The sequence below is a fragment of the Coenobita brevimanus genome, chromosome 76 (assembly GCF_032717465.1).
Source record: "Coenobita brevimanus isolate Jiangsu-jjx chromosome 76, ASM3271746v2, whole genome shotgun sequence".
NCBI lineage: Eukaryota > Metazoa > Arthropoda > Malacostraca > Decapoda > Coenobitidae > Coenobita > Coenobita brevimanus.
Genome location: NC_137029.1, coordinates 14,820,505 through 14,838,187, shown reverse-complemented (window position 1 = coordinate 14,838,187; position 17,683 = coordinate 14,820,505). Strand labels below are relative to the sequence as shown.

The following is a 17,683-nucleotide window of genomic DNA, read 5'->3' as shown; positions in this document are numbered from 1 at the left end:
TGTTTTCTTCCATTTATAAAGACTTCAACATGCTTGCATGCATTGGCCTTGGTCACCTGATGGTGGCTGTCCATGCTGCCTGATCTCTGGCAGCCTTCCTATTCATGCTCTTATCCCTGAGGTTACATCTATGACCTCAAGCCAGATCCTTTTCAGTCAGCCTCATGCAACTCTACCCACAACATTCACCCTTATCACTTTCTGCACCGAGTTGTCATCCCCCATCCTCTTCATATGCCCAAATCATCTCAGTCTACCTTATCACAACACCAATACACTGCAGTCCCATCCTTCCTCTTTACTCTTGCATCATAAACCTAGCGCCCCCCCCTCACCCACCCCAGGCCTCACATTCAAGGACACACTGCACATCCACTTAGTCATTATCATTTGTGTATGTTTGAGCCTTCAAATATCCTCTTTCTTCACTGCCCAGGTTTCACAGCCACATAGCATTACACTTATAATACATGCCACATACAAAGATCCCTTAGCATGGAGGGAGAGCCCTCTCAGTGTCAGGAGAGGCAGCAGCTCCCTGAAATTCTTCCAGCAACATCTCACTTTAGCGATAGAGCCAATGCAGCAATACCTCCAGCACGTATGTCTGACTAAAAATAACACTGGGTATTTACTTTAAGTTTTCCTTTGTCTTAATGTCACCAGGTGTACAATGAATAAAGGTATTATTTTCTGATGTATGTAATATATTTCAAAACTACTCTTGGAATTGTACACAGTGTAATAAGTTAACAACGATGCTTGTTTCAGATGGACTGGAAGGCATTTATAAATGCAGCATTCAGGGAGGTAAACAAAAAGCTGGATGGTTCAACAAGAGTTGTTGTTTATGCAACACAGTTTCTAAAAAAGCTGACGGATATATTTAAGGACATCCTCACAACAGCAAAAGGAATACAGTGAGTATATGAGTATTGCACTGTTCATTAGTAGTTCAGATGATCTTTCATGGTAAACAAATGCTTAGTAAGGTCATTGCAGTCCTGATTTCAGTTAATTATTTTTCATGAATCAGTAGCTTTGCTGAAATCAGAAACATATGGTAATATGTAGACTGTAGTACCAGTTGAGCAGGGCAGTACTCCAAAGGTAGATGGAAAGCTGATGACAAGGAGAGCTGGAGCTCCCATTTCATCAGCCCTCCGGCTAGTTCCTGACCATCCCCCTTTTGCTGAACTTTTTCAGTCTTTCAGTAACACAGAGACTAGGCCAGCATGCTCTCTAATACAAGTTCTAACTGTCAACACCAGTCTACATATGCAGTACACATTACACTTCCTTTTCAAAATTAAAAAAGAAAAATGGCACAAATTAACCAAGCCTCAGAGTCCCCAGGGGGGGGGGACCATAAATGCCTCCGCCATCTGCCCCTCTCCCGGTGACAACTAAGTGAGCTACCTGGAACCACTGTCAGACTCACTTCTTCATTTCTGCAACATTTGCAGCCATTCTCTAACTTTCCCTCTGTTGAGCACCACCTCTCCTCTTCTAAACGTAACCTTCTTTTCTTAACAGAGACTCAGCTGTCTGAGGCAACTGACAGCAAACCCTTTTCTGTATCCTCCTACTCTCTCTACACTCATTTCAAAGCCAGAGGTGACTGTTGTGTATATGTATGCAACGACTTATCTTGCTCTCGTGTTCCTGAATTCGATTCTTCTGAATTCTCTACACTCTGGCTTCGGCGTTCCTGTCATTATCTCACTAAATATATCTGCGCTGTTTACTTATCTCTTAATTCTACTGACTATCAAAAATTCTTCGACTATCTTACGTCTCCGATGGAACACATCCTATCCATTTCTCCTTTCTCAGAAATCTCCATTCTAGGAGATTTCAATGTTCACCACTACCTTTGGGTCACCTCTCCTTTCACTGATCCACCTGGTGAACAAGCCTACATCTTTTCTATCCTCAATGACCTAGAGCATCTTGTACAGCACCCTAACTGTATCCCTGACTGCCTTGGAGAGAGCTCCAACATACCTGACCTCTTCCTTACAACTAATCCTTCTGCTTACACTGTTAATCTTTCCTCTCCATTGGGCTTTTCCGATCACAACCTTATTACCTTAACCTGTCCTATTGCTCCGGTACGGCCTATGGACACTCCAAAAAAATGTCGATTGTGGCACTTTGGAGCTGTGGATTGGGAGGCATTCAGACAGTACTTCTTTGATTTTCCGTGGAATGATTATTGCTTCCATGGCTGGGAGCCATCTGAGTGTGCCTTGCACATTATGGAGGTTATTCTCTCGGGCATGGAAGCATACATTCCCTTCTCATATCCTTTGTCTAATGCGAGAAAGCCTTGGTTTAGTCACGCTTGTTCTAATGCTGTCTGCAACAAAGAGAGGGCCTATAAATGGTACCAGAGCCAATTCACCCCTGAATCACATCTTTTTTATGTTTCTGCCAGGAATTGTGCCAAGTCTGTTCTTCGCTCTGCTAAAAATAATTTCATCCATACTAAATGCTCTCAGCTCCCCAACTTCTTCCTGCTCCTTCTGGCATCTTGCCAAAAACCTTTCTAACAATTTTACCTCATCATCCTTCCCTCGTCTTTTCCACTCTGATGGCTTTGTAGCTATTTCTTCTACTGATAAAGATCTCTTCACTCAGACTTTCTCCTCCAGTTCCACCTTAGACAATTCCGGTGCTGTTCCTCCATCACTTCCCCCCTCTGACTTCCTCATGGCTGACATTAAAATTTCTTCAGCTTATGTATTTCCTGCCATCACTGGCCTTAATACTAACAAGGCATATGGGCCTGATGGAGTCCCTCCTGTTGTCCTCAAGAACTGTGCTTCTGTGTTTGCACCCTGCCTGGGTAAACTCTTTTCCCTTTGTCTTTCAGCTTGTACCTTTCCGTCTTGCTGGAAATTTGCTCTCATTCACCCAGTCCCAAAGAAGGGTGACCACTCCCAACCCTCTAATTATCGTCCAAATGCTTTAACATCCTGTATCTCAAAAGTTTTTGAGTCTATTCTTAACAGAAAAATTTTAAAGCATCTTTTCCATCACAACCTTTCTGATTATTGGTATGGGTTCCATCAGGGACGCTCCACTCGTGATCTTCTCACCTACCTTTCAGACTCCTGGTCATCCTCCTTTCGTGACTTTGGTGAAAGCTTTGCCATTGCACTTGACATCACAAAGGCATTCGATCGAGACTGGCATAAATCTTTAATTTCCAAACTGCCCTGTTACGGTTTCTGTCCTTCTTTCTGTGCCTTCATCTCTAGCTTCCTTTCTGGTCGTTCTGTAGCCGCTGTTGTAGACGGCCATCGTTTGTCTCGTAGACCAGTCAACATGGATGCTCCTCAGGGCTCTGTCCTATCACCAACTCTCTTCCTTTTATTCATCAGTGACCTTCTAAGCTGTACATCTAACCCTTTCCACTCGTATGTTGATGATTCCACCCTTCACCTTTCCATTCAGTTCCTGCAACATCCATTACAGCAGTTACTTCAACAAACCAGGGATGTGGCTGTGGCACACCTAATGTCTGACTTGGCTCATGTCTCTGGCTTGGGTAAAAATAATCTTGTTTTTAATGCATCAAAGGCTCAGTTTTTACACCTATCAACCCAACAAAATCTTCCCAAGGAGTACCCACTAATGTTTAACAATATCCAGCTCAATCCTGCATCATCCTTGAACATGTTTGCAGTTTTATTCACTCGGGACTTATCTTGGAATAATCATATTGCATCTCTCGTATAATCTGCTTCCAAGAGACTTTATACGTGGGTTTTATTCACCCTTGTGTAGAGTACAACTCTCATGCTCCCCACATACAGCACTTCTCAATATGGTGGAGTCAAAGGCTTTTTGTCTCATTAACTCTCCTCCTCTTACTGGCTCCCTTCAACCTTTGTCTCTTCATCGCATTGTTGCATCTTTATCTCCTTTCTGTCGCTACTTCAATGGTCACTGCTCCTCTGAACTGTCTGCTTGCTTCCCTCTGACTTTACAACAGGCGCGTAGCATCCGTCTAGCAACAGATTCTTATCCCATTTGTGTCTAAGTCTCTAATGCGAGAGTTAACCATCGCCCCCAGTCCTTCATTTATGCAACAGGTCAATGCTGGAACTGTTTTCCTCTGTATTTCCTACTTCCTATGATCTCCAGCCTTTCAAACGCTGTGTGTCCAGGCATCTCGAAATGAATGGATCTTGAATTTGACCCTCTTTTGTATTGTTTTTTTCTTGGAAGGAACGGTTTTCAGGCTCCTGGCCTTTTGTTCCTTCTTCCTTGCATTAAAAAAAAATAAGTCTCTATATATACTGTATATTTTTATTCCAACTCTATGGTGGTGCATGATTTTTATACAGACTTCCTGGAGATGATTGCAAACTGTTGATGTGTTATTTTTAATAAGAAGGCTCTGCTGAAGTAACTGTGTCCTCTCATGGTGGTGTAAGATGACTATATCCCTTTGTGTTGTAAAAATTACCTGAAGGTTCCAGGAGTAAGAGCAGGACCTTCCTCTGTCCTCAACCTCTCACTCTCTTTTCCTTATTGGCACAGGGATGCAACATTCATTCATCATTCATCATCTAATCCTGTGTTACCCCATGAGGAGTGTAGTAGCCCAGGGCTTGGCAAGTTGGTCCTGGCATTTGAGGTGAGAGTGACCAGCCTCACTCATCCCTGAGTGGCATTACTTGAGCAATAAACCCCAACCTTCCGTTCCTCTCCCGGTGACGACTCGAGCTGTCTGGAACCACTGTCTGACTTCTTCTTCATTTCTGCAATATTCGCGGCCTTTCCTCTAACGTTCGCTCTGTTGAGCACCACCTCTCCTTCTCTAAACCTTACCTTCTTTTTCTGACTGAGACTCAGCTGTCTCTGGCAACTGACTGCAGACCCTTTTTTGTATCCTCCTACTTTCTCTGTACTCATTTCAAAGCCAAAGGTGGCTGTTGTGTATATATACGCAACGACTTATCTTGCTCTCATGTTCCTGAACTCGATTCTTCTGAATTCTGTACACTCTGGCTTCGGCTTTCCTGTCATTCTCTGACTAAATATATCTGTGCTGTTTACATATCTCTTAATTTTATTGACTATCAAAAATTCTTTGACTATCTTACTTCTACGATGGAACGCATGCTATCCATTTCTCCTTTCTCTGAAATCTCCATTCTAGGAGATTTCAGTGTTCACCACCACCTTCGGGTCTCCTCTTCTTTCACTAATCCACCTGGTGAACAAGCCTACACCTTTTCTATCCCTAATGACCTAGAGCAGCTTGTACAGCACCCAACCCGTATCCCTGACCTCCTTGGAGAGAGCTCCAACATACTTGACCTCTTCCTTACAACTAATCCTTCTGCTTACACTGTTAATCTTTCCTCTCCATTTGGCTCCTCCGATCACAACCTTATCACTTTGACCTGTCCTATTGCTCTGGTACGCCTGTGGACCGTCCAATGAAACGTCGTCTGTGGCACTTTGGAGTTGCGGATTGGGAGGCCCTCAGGCAGTACCTCTTTGATTTTCCTTGGAATGATTATTGCTTCCATGGCCAGGAGCCATCTGAGTGTGCCCTGTGCATTACGGAGGTTATTTTCTCGTGCATGGAAATATACACTCCTTTCTCATATCCTTTGACTAATGCGAGAAAGCCTTGGCTTAATCACGCTTGTTCTAATGCTGTCTGCATCAAGGAGAGGGCCTATAAAAGGTACCGAAGCCAACACACCCTTGAATCACATCTTTTATATGTTTCTGCCCAGTATCGTGCTAAGTCTGTTCTTCGCCCTGCTAAAAATAATTTCATCCATACTAAATGCTTTCAACTCTCTGACTCGAATTCTTCCTGTTCCTTCTGGCAACTTGCCTAAAACCTTTCTGACAACTTTACCTCATCATCCTTCCCTCCTCTTTTCTACTCTGATGGCTCTGTAGCTATTTCTTCTACTGATAAAGCAGATCTCTTCGCTCAGTTCCACCTCAGGCAATTCCGGTGCTGCTCCCTCATCTCTTCCCCCCTCCGACTTCCTCATGGCTGACATTAAAATTTCTTCAGCTGATGTATTTTTTGCCATCACAGACCTCAATACTAATAAGGCATATGGGCCTGATGGAGTCCCTTCTGTTGTTCTCAAGAACTGTGCTTCTGTGCTTACACCCTGCCTAGGCAAACTCTTTCGGCTTTGTCTGTCAACTTGTACCTTTCCTTCTTGCTGGAAGTTTGCACTCATTCAGCTGGTCCCAAAGAAGGGTGACCATTCCCAACCTTCGAACTATCGTCCAATTCCTTTAACATCCTGTATCTCAAAAATTTTCGAGTCAATTCTTAATAGAAAAATTTTAAAGAATCTTTCCTATCACAACCATTTTTCTGATCGTAAGTATGGTTTCCATTGGGAACACTCCACTGGCGATCTTCTCACCTACCTTTCAGACTCCTGGTCATCCTCCTTTCGGGACTTTGGTGAAAGCTTTGCATTGCACTTGACATCTCAAAGGCTTTCGATCGAGTCAGGCATAAATCTTTAATTTCCAAACTGCCCTGTTGCCGTATCTGTCCTTCTTTCTGTGCCTTCATCTCTAGCTTCTTTTCTGGTTGTTCTATAGCCACTGTTGTAGACGGCCAACGTTCTTCTAGATCTATTAACAGTTGTGTTCCACAGGGCTCTGTCCTATCACCAACTCTCTTCCTTTTATTCATCAATGACCTTCGAAACTGTACATCTAACCCTATTCACTCGTACGGTGATGACTCCATCCTTCACTTTTCCATTTGGTTCCTGCAAACTCCATCTCAGCAGTTACTCAGCAAACAAGGGATGAGGCTATGGCAAACCTAATGTCTGACTTGGCTCGTATCTCTGACTGGGGTAAAAATAATCTCGTTGTTTTTAATGCATCAAAGGTTCAGTTTTTACACCTATCAACCCGAAAAAATCTTCCTCAGGTATACCCACTAATGTTTAATAATGTTTAATAATATTCAGCTGCCCTGCTCGACTGGTGCTCATGGCCTTTGGTTGCTTCTTCCTCACATTAAAAAAAAAAAAAATCACTTGGATGTAAACCTGCACAGGCTCAATCTAATTGGGGTGCTTTAATTACTCACTAAACCACTAGGTGCCAAAATATATAGTTACCACCTAGCAAAGCAAATGGTTTCCTGGGCTACAGGAAACCATTTGACTTTTCAGGGATGTAACAATCACTTATAATGTAAGCAAACATCTCTCATGTGTTGAAGGAAGGATGATGGTTGGAATAGATACTTCCCTTCTAAGTCTCTCACACTCTTAGGAGTTGTTGCAGCACATGTGTAGGCTTCACCACACACAAGTTCATTGAGAATGAGGGATTTTATCTCATACTCAGACTTGAGGAGAAGGGTGTTATGAGCGTGTTGTGCTTATACAAAACTCTTTCTAAAGTTTAACAAGACAAGGAGGTATTTGATAGCCACATCCATCCCTGCAACTTTGAAATGGGAAGGAAATAATTATTTACAGGAGATGGGTGACCCCTAGGTGTCCTACCCTTGCTAAACTCTGATTAGGGTGATGGACTACATCTGTGCAAAATTTCATGTTCTTAAGTAAAAAATTATGGTGTTGTTCCCTCAAGGGGTCATCTCCCCTTTGGGGGTGGTCTTCAGGAGTCCTGCCCTGCCCAAAAGAAGTTCCACCCTGCCCAAAAAATGATTAGGGTGGACATCTAGTACACTCAATCCTCGTAAATCGCGAGTTCATAAATCACGGATTCATAAATCACGGCTAGATGGCTGTCAGACTGCCGGCAACCTTAAATCACTGTTATGTCATGAAAATTGCGAACATAGGCACCCAAGTGGGCCTTTTCCAAGGAGAACCGTAAACCGTGGCATTCAAACTGAAAATCGCGACCCAACAACCAATCACCTCGGATCCCTGGTGGCATATGTGCATACTAATGCCGCCATGTTGTTGTTGTTCTTGTCCCGCCAGTTCGCACACTTCAGACTGTCGCCGTGGAGTACGAGAGTTACCTGCCTTTTTTGTGCAACTTCCCCCCGCCTCCTACCTGCCATGGCCCCACCCGACCCCCCAATGAAGTGCTCTAAGCAGTATGGCATCAAGAAGCTGCCGCAGTTGTTGTACAGTCAACGTTTGGAGCTCATTTGTCGTGCTGAGAGGGGAGAAAAGTTTTCAAAGCTGGTAAAAGAGTTTGGGAAGAACAAGTGCTGAGAGGTTCAAAGTTCTTCCCAACACCACCTGACTCCATTCATTTAAGCAATTTCGTCATAGGATTTAGGTGAGATCCCTTAACATGGTTTATTACTACTGTATTTAATACATGCACTGAATATTCCTAAATTTGTATGTTTGTGTTTGATGGTGCCTAGATAGGTGTAGGTAGGGTGCTGTGGGCGTGGGTTGGCCAAAGTCCAGACCCTAATTAATTTTCACATTAAAAGTTATTATTCATAAATAACAGAATTCGTAATTCACGGCAGTGGTCTAGACCCAAAATGCCGCGATTTATGAGGATTGAGTGTATTTGCGTAGTGGCAGTATCGTAACCAATGAGGTCTTGCCTAAGCGACGTATTTGCTGCTGCTATAAAGCTTGAATTGGGAAAAGTTGTCAGTACCATCTCAGCACTTTTGCGGCACCTAGGTTTGGGTTACCTTTCCTAGAAGGGTAGTCAAGTCATACCCCACCTGCTCGTGGTGACCTCGCAGACACCCTGTTTTTTTCCATTTCTGTTCATTGTGTTTTTTTTTTTTCTTCTTCTTTTTTTTCACCTAAATTAGGGTGACACAAACGGGGGCGGCGCTACCCGGGTTTATCCCGGGTAGTATTGTATATACTTTTTGCTGTTGTTGTTATCATTTTGTTTTGTTTTTTTGTTCTTTACCATGAGCAAACAACACCAATGCCCTTGCTGCAGTAGGTCTGTAGCAAAAAGTGCACAAGCACTGAAGTGTGCCTACTGCAGTGAGTGGGTTCATATAGCTTGTGAAAATTTGGATGCAGGTGACTATCCATTCATGAAGAAGAGCCTCCAGCTGGGTTTTCGCTGGCTGTGTAGCCACTGTGTTGCACCAGCAGAGAAGGTCTTGGCTGGTGGAGGAAGTAGTACCAAGATGGAGTTTGAAGATAAAGTTATAGGGCCAATCTTTCAAGCAATTAGAGACATTTCAAATAGACCGGAGGCACTGGAGACCAAGGTCTCATCACGCTTGGCAGTCATGCAAGATCAGGCCAAGTCATTTGCGGATTCTGTTCGCGGGTCTCTCGTGGGGGAAGGGAAGGATCTGCCTGGGGACGTGATTGAGATCAGTGCTCATGGCCAGAAAAAAGCCATTCATAGTCACCATGTACTGATTGTGAAACCAAAGAGCGGTGCTGATGCCCTGACAAATCAGATGGGACCAGAAGACATCAGAGGTGTACTTAACTCGGTACCGGTTGATAGCTGTCTTAAGACCAAGGCTGGTGGGTTGGTAATGAAGTTTCCGTCAGCTGAGGCCAAAGGTGAGGCAACTGGGGTGCTGAGTGATCATTTTGGCTCTGAGGGCACTTTTTGCATATCAGAGCCAAAGAAACTGTTGCCTAAAATGACCGTGACAGGCCTTTCCTCTTTCTTGGGTGACTCTGACATCATCCCAAACATTCTGAGAAAAAACAATAAAATTAAGATGCTCGTTGATTGAGGTTGTACCCTCAACCTTCTCTTCACAAGAACAAGGAATGACACCAAAACTGCTGTCTTGAAGATGTCGACAGAGGTGAGATCCTCCATTGTAGAACAGGGCAATTACATCTATGTGGATCTTACAAGATGCCACGCTTTCAATAGATTCTGGGTTACACAGTGTCATCACTGTCAAGGCTTTGGCCATACATTTGAGAGATGTTCTAGGAAAAATGTTGAACCTAAATGCGTCTTTGGTACTGGAACCCATAAATCTAAGGATTGTAGTAAGAGAATTCTCCCAAATGCATCAACTGCTCTTCTTTAAGACTTCAAGATGCTAAGTCAAATTCACAGTCGGTTGCCCATTTTGCATCAAGTAGAGACTGTCCAATTATGATTTCTCATAGGAATAGATTGATTGAAAACACCAATTTTGACCATTCAGAAAACTGACTATGTCCCTCTTGAATCAGTTAAGGATGGGTCTTTTAAATATTCTTCCTGTCTGTAATAAGATAGACTATATTAATGAAACTCTAAATCAGCACGAGCTTGACATTTTGTGCTTGACTGAAACTTGGTTGTATGAGTCTGATATCGATATTATTCGTAATGCTTTGCCTAAGACACATTCTCTTATTAGTATTCCCAGGCCTGCTGCTGACTATCCGGGAGGAGGCGTAGCACTCATCTACTCGGCAGCACTTGCAAACGTTTCTCTCATTGACTCAGACATGACCCCATCTTCATTTGAATTTATGGAAGTATTAATAAATTTCCATCAGAATACTATTAGAATTGCAATTGTCTATAGACCAGGTCATCCGGGCAGAGATCGAGGTTTTATGGAGGAGTTTGGGCAGTTTCTTGAAGGGTTTTCTCTTAAACCTGGAGGACTTCTTGTTTGTGGTGATTTCAATTATTGGGTTGACAGTCCAGAGTCAAAACCTTTTTCTTCAGAATTCGTTGAGTTGATCACCCAGAACAATTTTTTCAATCATGTGAGTAATCCAACTCATGTCTCAGGACATGTCCTTGACTTGATCTTGTCCCCTGTTGGTTGCAGGCACGTATCATATGTGGGGGTTGATTCATTTGACCCCCTCATCTCTGATCATGCTCTGATCACTCTTAGTTTTGATGTCCCGAAATCCCCTTCATATAAAAAGGTCATCAGGTTCAGAAATTACAGGAATGTTGACCGCCAGTTGATGTGTCTTGAAATTGATCAACGTTTAAACTCCATTGATTCTAGCAGGGCAGTGAAATGGTGGGGGACAGGGCGACTTGGAGGCGATTTGTTTGTGGCCACCCCAAACGGGATTGAGGCGTCTGGCAATAGATAGATAGATAGATAGATTCTTCAAGTCTTTCTTCTGATGAATTGGTTGATATTTACAACAACGAGCTTAGGTCAATTTTTGGCCATCTTTGTCCTGAGGTAGTAAAAACAATCACTGTACGTGATGATTCTCCGTGGTATGGTCCATCCATTAATTCTTTGTGTAGACAACATAGAAGGGCAGAATGTGAGTGGCGCTTGCAGCGGACCGAAGTAACTCATTTGCGTTATGTTTTTGCGAGAAGAAGCAGTCGTTCACACTGTAAAAGCCCAAAAGGCTAAGTATTATCAAAATAAAGTTGATTCATGTGGTTGTGATAAAAAAAAACTGTCTGCAATTGTGAACAATTTGGTTGGTCGGAGGAATGTAATTGTTAAACCAACTTCTGTATCTGATACCCAATTGACTTCTGATTTTGCTTCATTTTATACAAGTAAGATATCTCGCATAAGAAGTGATTTAGACAGCAGTTCTCCTAGTGAAGCGTACTCAGTTGACTTCCAGTCATGGTGCACCAGTGATCATTTACTTTCAATATTTCATCCGCTGGATGTAAACAAAGTCAAATGTTATATCAGAGAACTTAATAAACATTTTGCTCACCCGATCCATGTAACATGTCACAACTACCTGATGTGTATGAGCACACTGTAGACTTTATCTGCAACATAATAAATAGATGCTTCTTAGAAAGTAGTTTTGTGCAGTCTGAGAAACGTGCTTTGCTTAGGCCCCAAATTAAGAAACCTGGCCTTGATGTCATGAGCATGACAAATTATTTTCCCGTCTCTAATCTGTCTTTTTTATCCAAGATTATTGAGCAGGCCATACTCGATCAACTCGTACCACTACTGGAACACAACAGAGTTGTTCCTGTTGTTCAATCAGCATACAGAAAATACCATTCAACTGAAACTGCACTAACAAGGATTCAGAGTGACTTGGTGGCAAACACTTGTAGTGGGATGTCCTCTCTCCTAGTTCTGTTGGATCTGTCTGCAGATTTTGATACAGTAGATCATAAACTATTGTTGGAAGATCTGTATTTTTATGCTGTTCGTGATAGTGCCCTTTTGCTCCTTAAGTCGTATCTGTCGGACAGATCTCAGAGAGTGGTTGTTGATTACGCTAGCTCTGATTCTGCACCCCTTCTATTTGGAGTCCCTCATGGATCAGTTTTGGGTCCAATTCTATTTACTATCTACACAAGTAGTTTATCGTCTCTACTTGGTGCTCATGATGTGTCTTATCGTTTTTATGCTGATGACACCCAGCTTTATGTTAAGATGTCAAATATCAACGATACTAAGACAAAGTTTGAATCTCTAATGTCTGATATTAAGATTTGGATGGCCAAGAGGAAACTTAAGCTGAATGATGGTAAAACTGAGGTCATCATCATCAGAGAAAACAGAAGGGGTGATGACACTGACAATGCCCTGGCTTTGAATATTGGCGTGTCACAGCTTCATCCAGTCCGCTCTGTTTGAAATCTGGTTGTTTATTTTAATTCTAAGTTAAATTACAAAGAACATATTAATCAGGTTGGAAGAGGGTGTAACTTGCATATCAGAAATCTGTACTCAGTGAGAAAATTCCTGAATAGACAGTGCCTCTTAACATTGGTCCATGCAGTGGTCTTGTCTCGTGTTGATTATTGTAATTCACTGTGGGTTGGTCTTCCAAATAATATACTAACAGAAGTTCAGTCTGTGTTGAACAGGGCAGCACGGCTTATCTTTGGTCTCCCCCCGAGAACCTCAACTACCCCGTTTCTGATTGAGTTGCATTGGTTACCAGTAAAGGCTAGAATTGAATTTAAACTGTGTGTTATTACATTCAAGGTTCTTAAGTTTAGTGAACCGAAGTATCTTCCTGAATTGTTAAAACTCCCATCGGCACGCCCGGGTGTGATGTTACGCAGTGAAAATGATTCCTTGCGTCTTGATGAGCCAGGAGCTATTCACCAGTCATCTTTCTCTGATTGTTCTTTTGCATATAGAGCCCCTAGATTATATAACAGATTGCCATTGTCCATAAGACAACTCTCTACTGTTGAATCCTTTAAGAGACAGCTGAAAGCCTTTCTTTTTTCAAAATGCTATGACCTGGAGAGAGGTACTATGATGGATGGTTATAGGGTTTAATTATTGCCACTTTCATGTATATATGATGTAGCTTGTATTATATAAAAAAAAGTCACAATTCTTGTAACTGTAAAAATAATGTATGGGTGTCGAGCACTAGTGATTTCCCAAAGGAAGAACTGGCGCTTTTGAGAAACAAAAGGCCAGATTATTATTATTATTATTATAGTAGAAACCACAGACATGCATAATAGCTTTGGGCGGGATCCTTGGATGGCCCACTCTGCGTAAAACCTGGCCTAAATAAGGGTCTAACAGTATGCAAAATTTCATATTCCCCAAAACTATGGTCTTGCATAACAGCTTTGCTTGGGACCCCTGGGGACCATGCCTCATTGGGGGGGGGGGCAGTCCTTTGTAGTCCCATCTTGACTAAAACCTGGCTAGGATGAACATGTACAAATATGTAATGCCATGTTCGTAGGTAAAAAACTGTTGGGTTCTCTCCACCTCAGGTGACAGCCCTCAGGGGTTTCACCCTTGAAGAGATGTAGCGTAAGTGAAGGTGTACAACTACAGTGGAATCTCAAATTTCAACAGTTTATAATTCGATGAATCAATTTCGATGCATTTTGGAGTGGTCTGCCTACCTTACTTTTCGATGCAAAGTCGCATATTTTGATGCTGTCAGGGCCAGACTCCAACCAAGAAAGATAATATTTTTGATGCAAACCAAAATGCTAGAAGTGAAGGAAAATTATAAGAAAAAGTATGAACCTAACCTAATATCGTATGTGACATGTGCTGTCAGGGCCAGACTCCAACCAAAACAAGCAAAGATAATATTTTTGATGTGAACCAAAATTTTTTTTTTTTTTTTTTTTTTTATGCGAGGAAGAAGGAACCAAAGGCCATGGCCCACAGTAACAGTTCCTTCCAAGAGAAAAACAAAATACAATAGAGAGCCAAATTCAAGATCCGATCATTTTGAGATGCCTGGACACACTGCGTTTGAAAGACTGGAGATCATAGGCAGCAGGAAATACAGACAGAGGGAGACAGTTCCAGAGCTGACCTGTTGCATAAATGAAAGACTGGGAGTAACGGTTAACTCTTGCATTAGAGAGTTGGACAGAAAAGGGATGAGAGTTTGCTGCCAGACGGGTGCTACGCGCCCGTCGTAGAGGTGGAGGAATGCAAGCAGACAGTTCAGAGGAGCAGTGACCATTAAAGTAGCGATAGAAAAGAGATAAAGATGCAACAGTGCGGCGAAGAGACAGAGGTTGAAGGGAGTCAGTAAGAGGAGGAGAGTTAATGAGACGAAAAGCCTTTGACTCCACCCTATTGAGAAGAGCTGTATGTGGGGAGCCTCCCCACACATGAGAGTTGTACTCCACACAGGGGCGGATAAAACCTCTGTATAGAGTCAACAATTGTGCAGGGGTAAAGAAAGAGCGGAGTCGGCTTAGCACACCCAATCTCTTGGAAGCAGATTTTACAAGAGATGTAATATGATCTTTCCAAGATAAGTCCTGAGTAAATGAAACCCCAAGTAAAATTATAAGAAAAAATATGAGCCTAACCTAATATCGCATGTGACATGTGTCAAGATGAGAATGAAAATCAACATCATTTATTCATACAGTACATGAAGCATGCGATGATATGGTTCCGAGACAATTCACCGTCAAGTCAATTCGCCCGTCAGATAATTCCCCGTCAAAACATGGACGATTTCCCATCAGGACAATTCGCACCCTGGATGATTCCCCGTCATTCTATAAATATACTTATTAATTAATCAATACTTTAATAACTCGAAGATATAACAAGAGAAATTAGAGGAAGAGACTCTGTCTGTCTATTGCCAGACACCTCAATCTCGTTTGGGGTGGCCACAAACAAATCGCCTCCAAGTCGTCCTGTCCCCCGCCATTTCACTGCCCTGCTCCCAACTCACACCCCCCTCTCTCATATACGTCTCCACCCCATCCCTCCATCTCATCCTCAGCCTCCCCCTCCCTCTTCGCCCCTCCACCTCACTCACATACACTCTCTTCGTCAGTCTTTCACCCTCCATCCTCTCCACATGGCCAAACCACCTCAGTGTGTTCCTCATAACACTTCCTATCACATCCACATCAACACCACAATGCTCCTTTATATCCTCATTTGTCAGCCTGTCTCTCCATGTGACTCCACAGGCTCCTCTTAAATAACTCATTTCCACTGCTCTCACTCTTGACTTGTGTCCTTCCAACAACGTCCAAGCTTCATTTCTATACGTTAGAGTTGGTATCACAATATTGTCATGTAGTAACTTTTTCACTTCCATGCTCACTTCCCTGTTTCTTATCACTGCTTTCAAAGAACCAGCAACCTTTCTTCCCTGCTGTACCCTTTCAAGCACTTCACCCTCCAAACCTCCATCCCTACTCATCACACTACCCAAGTACTTAAACGTACTCATATTTTCCAACTCCTCACCATCCATCCTCGCTGTACATTCACTGACTTCACCTCTTTCAAAGACCATCACTTTACTCTTCCCTATATTCACCTTTAGATTTCGTTTCTTTCACACTCTCCCAAACTCATCCACCAAGCCTTGCATCTCCCCTTCGTCTTCACTCAACAACACAGTATCATCTGCAAACAACAGTACAGGGAGTTTCCAAACACTATCCTCTCTCACCAGGGCCACTCCAACATCCACTACCCTACCTTGTACCTCTTTTATTACCCCATCCATGTACAGATTGAACAACCATGGAGACATGACACATCCCTGTTTCAACCCAACTTTCAAAGAGAAAAATTCACTTACTTCACCATCCACATGCACTGCACCCTTCGCACCATCATACATACTCTTCACAGCATTGAACAACTTCCCATCTACTCCATATATTCTTAACACTTTCCACAATCCTTGTCTATCCATCCTGTCATATGCTTTCTCCAAATCCATGAAAGCCGCATACAACTTCTATCCCTTCTCTAGAAACTTTTCCACTAAAGATCTAAGAATGAATATCTGATCTACACAACCTCTTCCCTTCCTAAAGCCTCCCTGTTCTTCTCCAACTAATTTGTCTGTTCTTTCTCTAACTCCGTCAATAAGTATCCTACCATACTCTTTTCCTATTACACTAAGAAGACAAATGCCCCTATGATTACCACACACTTCTTTTTCCCCTTTTCCTTTGTACAAGGGAATAATTATACCTGACTTCCAATCCTTCAGGACTCTACCTTCCTCCCAGGCCAATCTGCACATCTTCCACATCCATTCTACTACTATCTCTCCCCCATGCTTCAGCATTTCACCACACACTCCATCAATTCCTGGGGCTTTCCCCGATTTAACTTTCTTCATTACTTCCACAACTTCTATCCTACTGATTTCTTTCTGTCTTCTCACCTCCCTCCTTCTCCCAGCCATTCCCCAGCCACCTATACTCACATTACTTCCATCCTCTACGTTCAACAATTCCTTAAAGTGTTCTCTCCATCTGCTCACTTTTTCTCCCTTCCCCACTAGTAATCTACCATTTTTATCTTTCACTCCCCTGCTAACTTCACTTCCACCCTGTCTTACTCTTTTCACCTCTTTCCAGAACATTTTCTTACAGTCCCTCCACTTTACACTCAAATTCCTTCCACATTCCTCATCCACTCTCTTCTTACTCTCTTTAACTAATCTTTTCACCTCTCTCTTTCTTTCTACATATAATTCTCTCTTCCGCCTCTCAACTTCTTCCACGCCCCTATTTCTCATCCATTCATTGTATGCTTTCTTCTTTTGTGCCACAGCCTGTTTCACCTCTTCAGTCCACCACGCTGTTCCTTGCACCCCCCTCCGTCTTCTCTTCCTTCCACACACCACATCACATGCTGCACATACTTTTTCTGTAAATATCCTACACACACCTTCCACGTCTCCCATCTTCTCCAGTTCATATTTGCCCAATCGTTCCTCCACTTCTCTATTATACTCTGCCTTTTTCTCATCCTCTTGTAACCTTTCCACTCTCCTTGCAACTACTCCTTCCTCTCGTCTTTCCCTTCTTCTATTCCTCCATCTTACTTGAATTCTAATTCTGGCCACCACCAAGTAGTGGTCAGAAAGTCCACTCCCCCAACCTCTATAAACTCTTGGATCCATTACACATCTTCACATCCTTTCATCCACACACACATAATCAATCATTGCCTTCCTTTCATTCAGTTCACCACCCACCCATCTCATCACTCGCCATGTATACCTGTGGATCATTTTATGCCTGAAGAGGGTATTGGCTATCACCAACCCCCTCCCAGCACAAATGTCCACTAACGCACTCCCATTCTCATCTATCTCAGCAGGCACACCCCACTCACCAACTATTCCATCCACCTTCACATTCCCAACTTTACCATTCATATCACCAATCAAAAACACTCTCTCATTCCTTCCAAACTTTTCCATGCACACTTCTACATTTGTCCAGAACTCTTCTCTCACTCTTCTAACACGATATTGCGTTGGTGCATACACACACACAATGGCCCACAATTGTATTCCAACTTTCA

At 42.7% G+C, this 17,683-nt stretch overlaps 1 protein-coding gene across 1 annotated transcript in view; it reads left to right on the top strand.

The window, feature by feature from the left end:
• The window catches only part of Nep3 (M13 family metallopeptidase neprilysin 3), a 659,418-nt gene that overhangs the window by 452,504 nt on the left and 189,231 nt on the right, over window positions 1-17,683 (top strand). Inside the window, exon 10 of the mRNA XM_080279018.1 lies at window positions 772-920. Within this exon, the coding sequence (XP_080135144.1) occupies window positions 772-920 (149 nt within the window). The remainder of the gene's footprint in view (window positions 1-771; window positions 921-17,683) is intronic.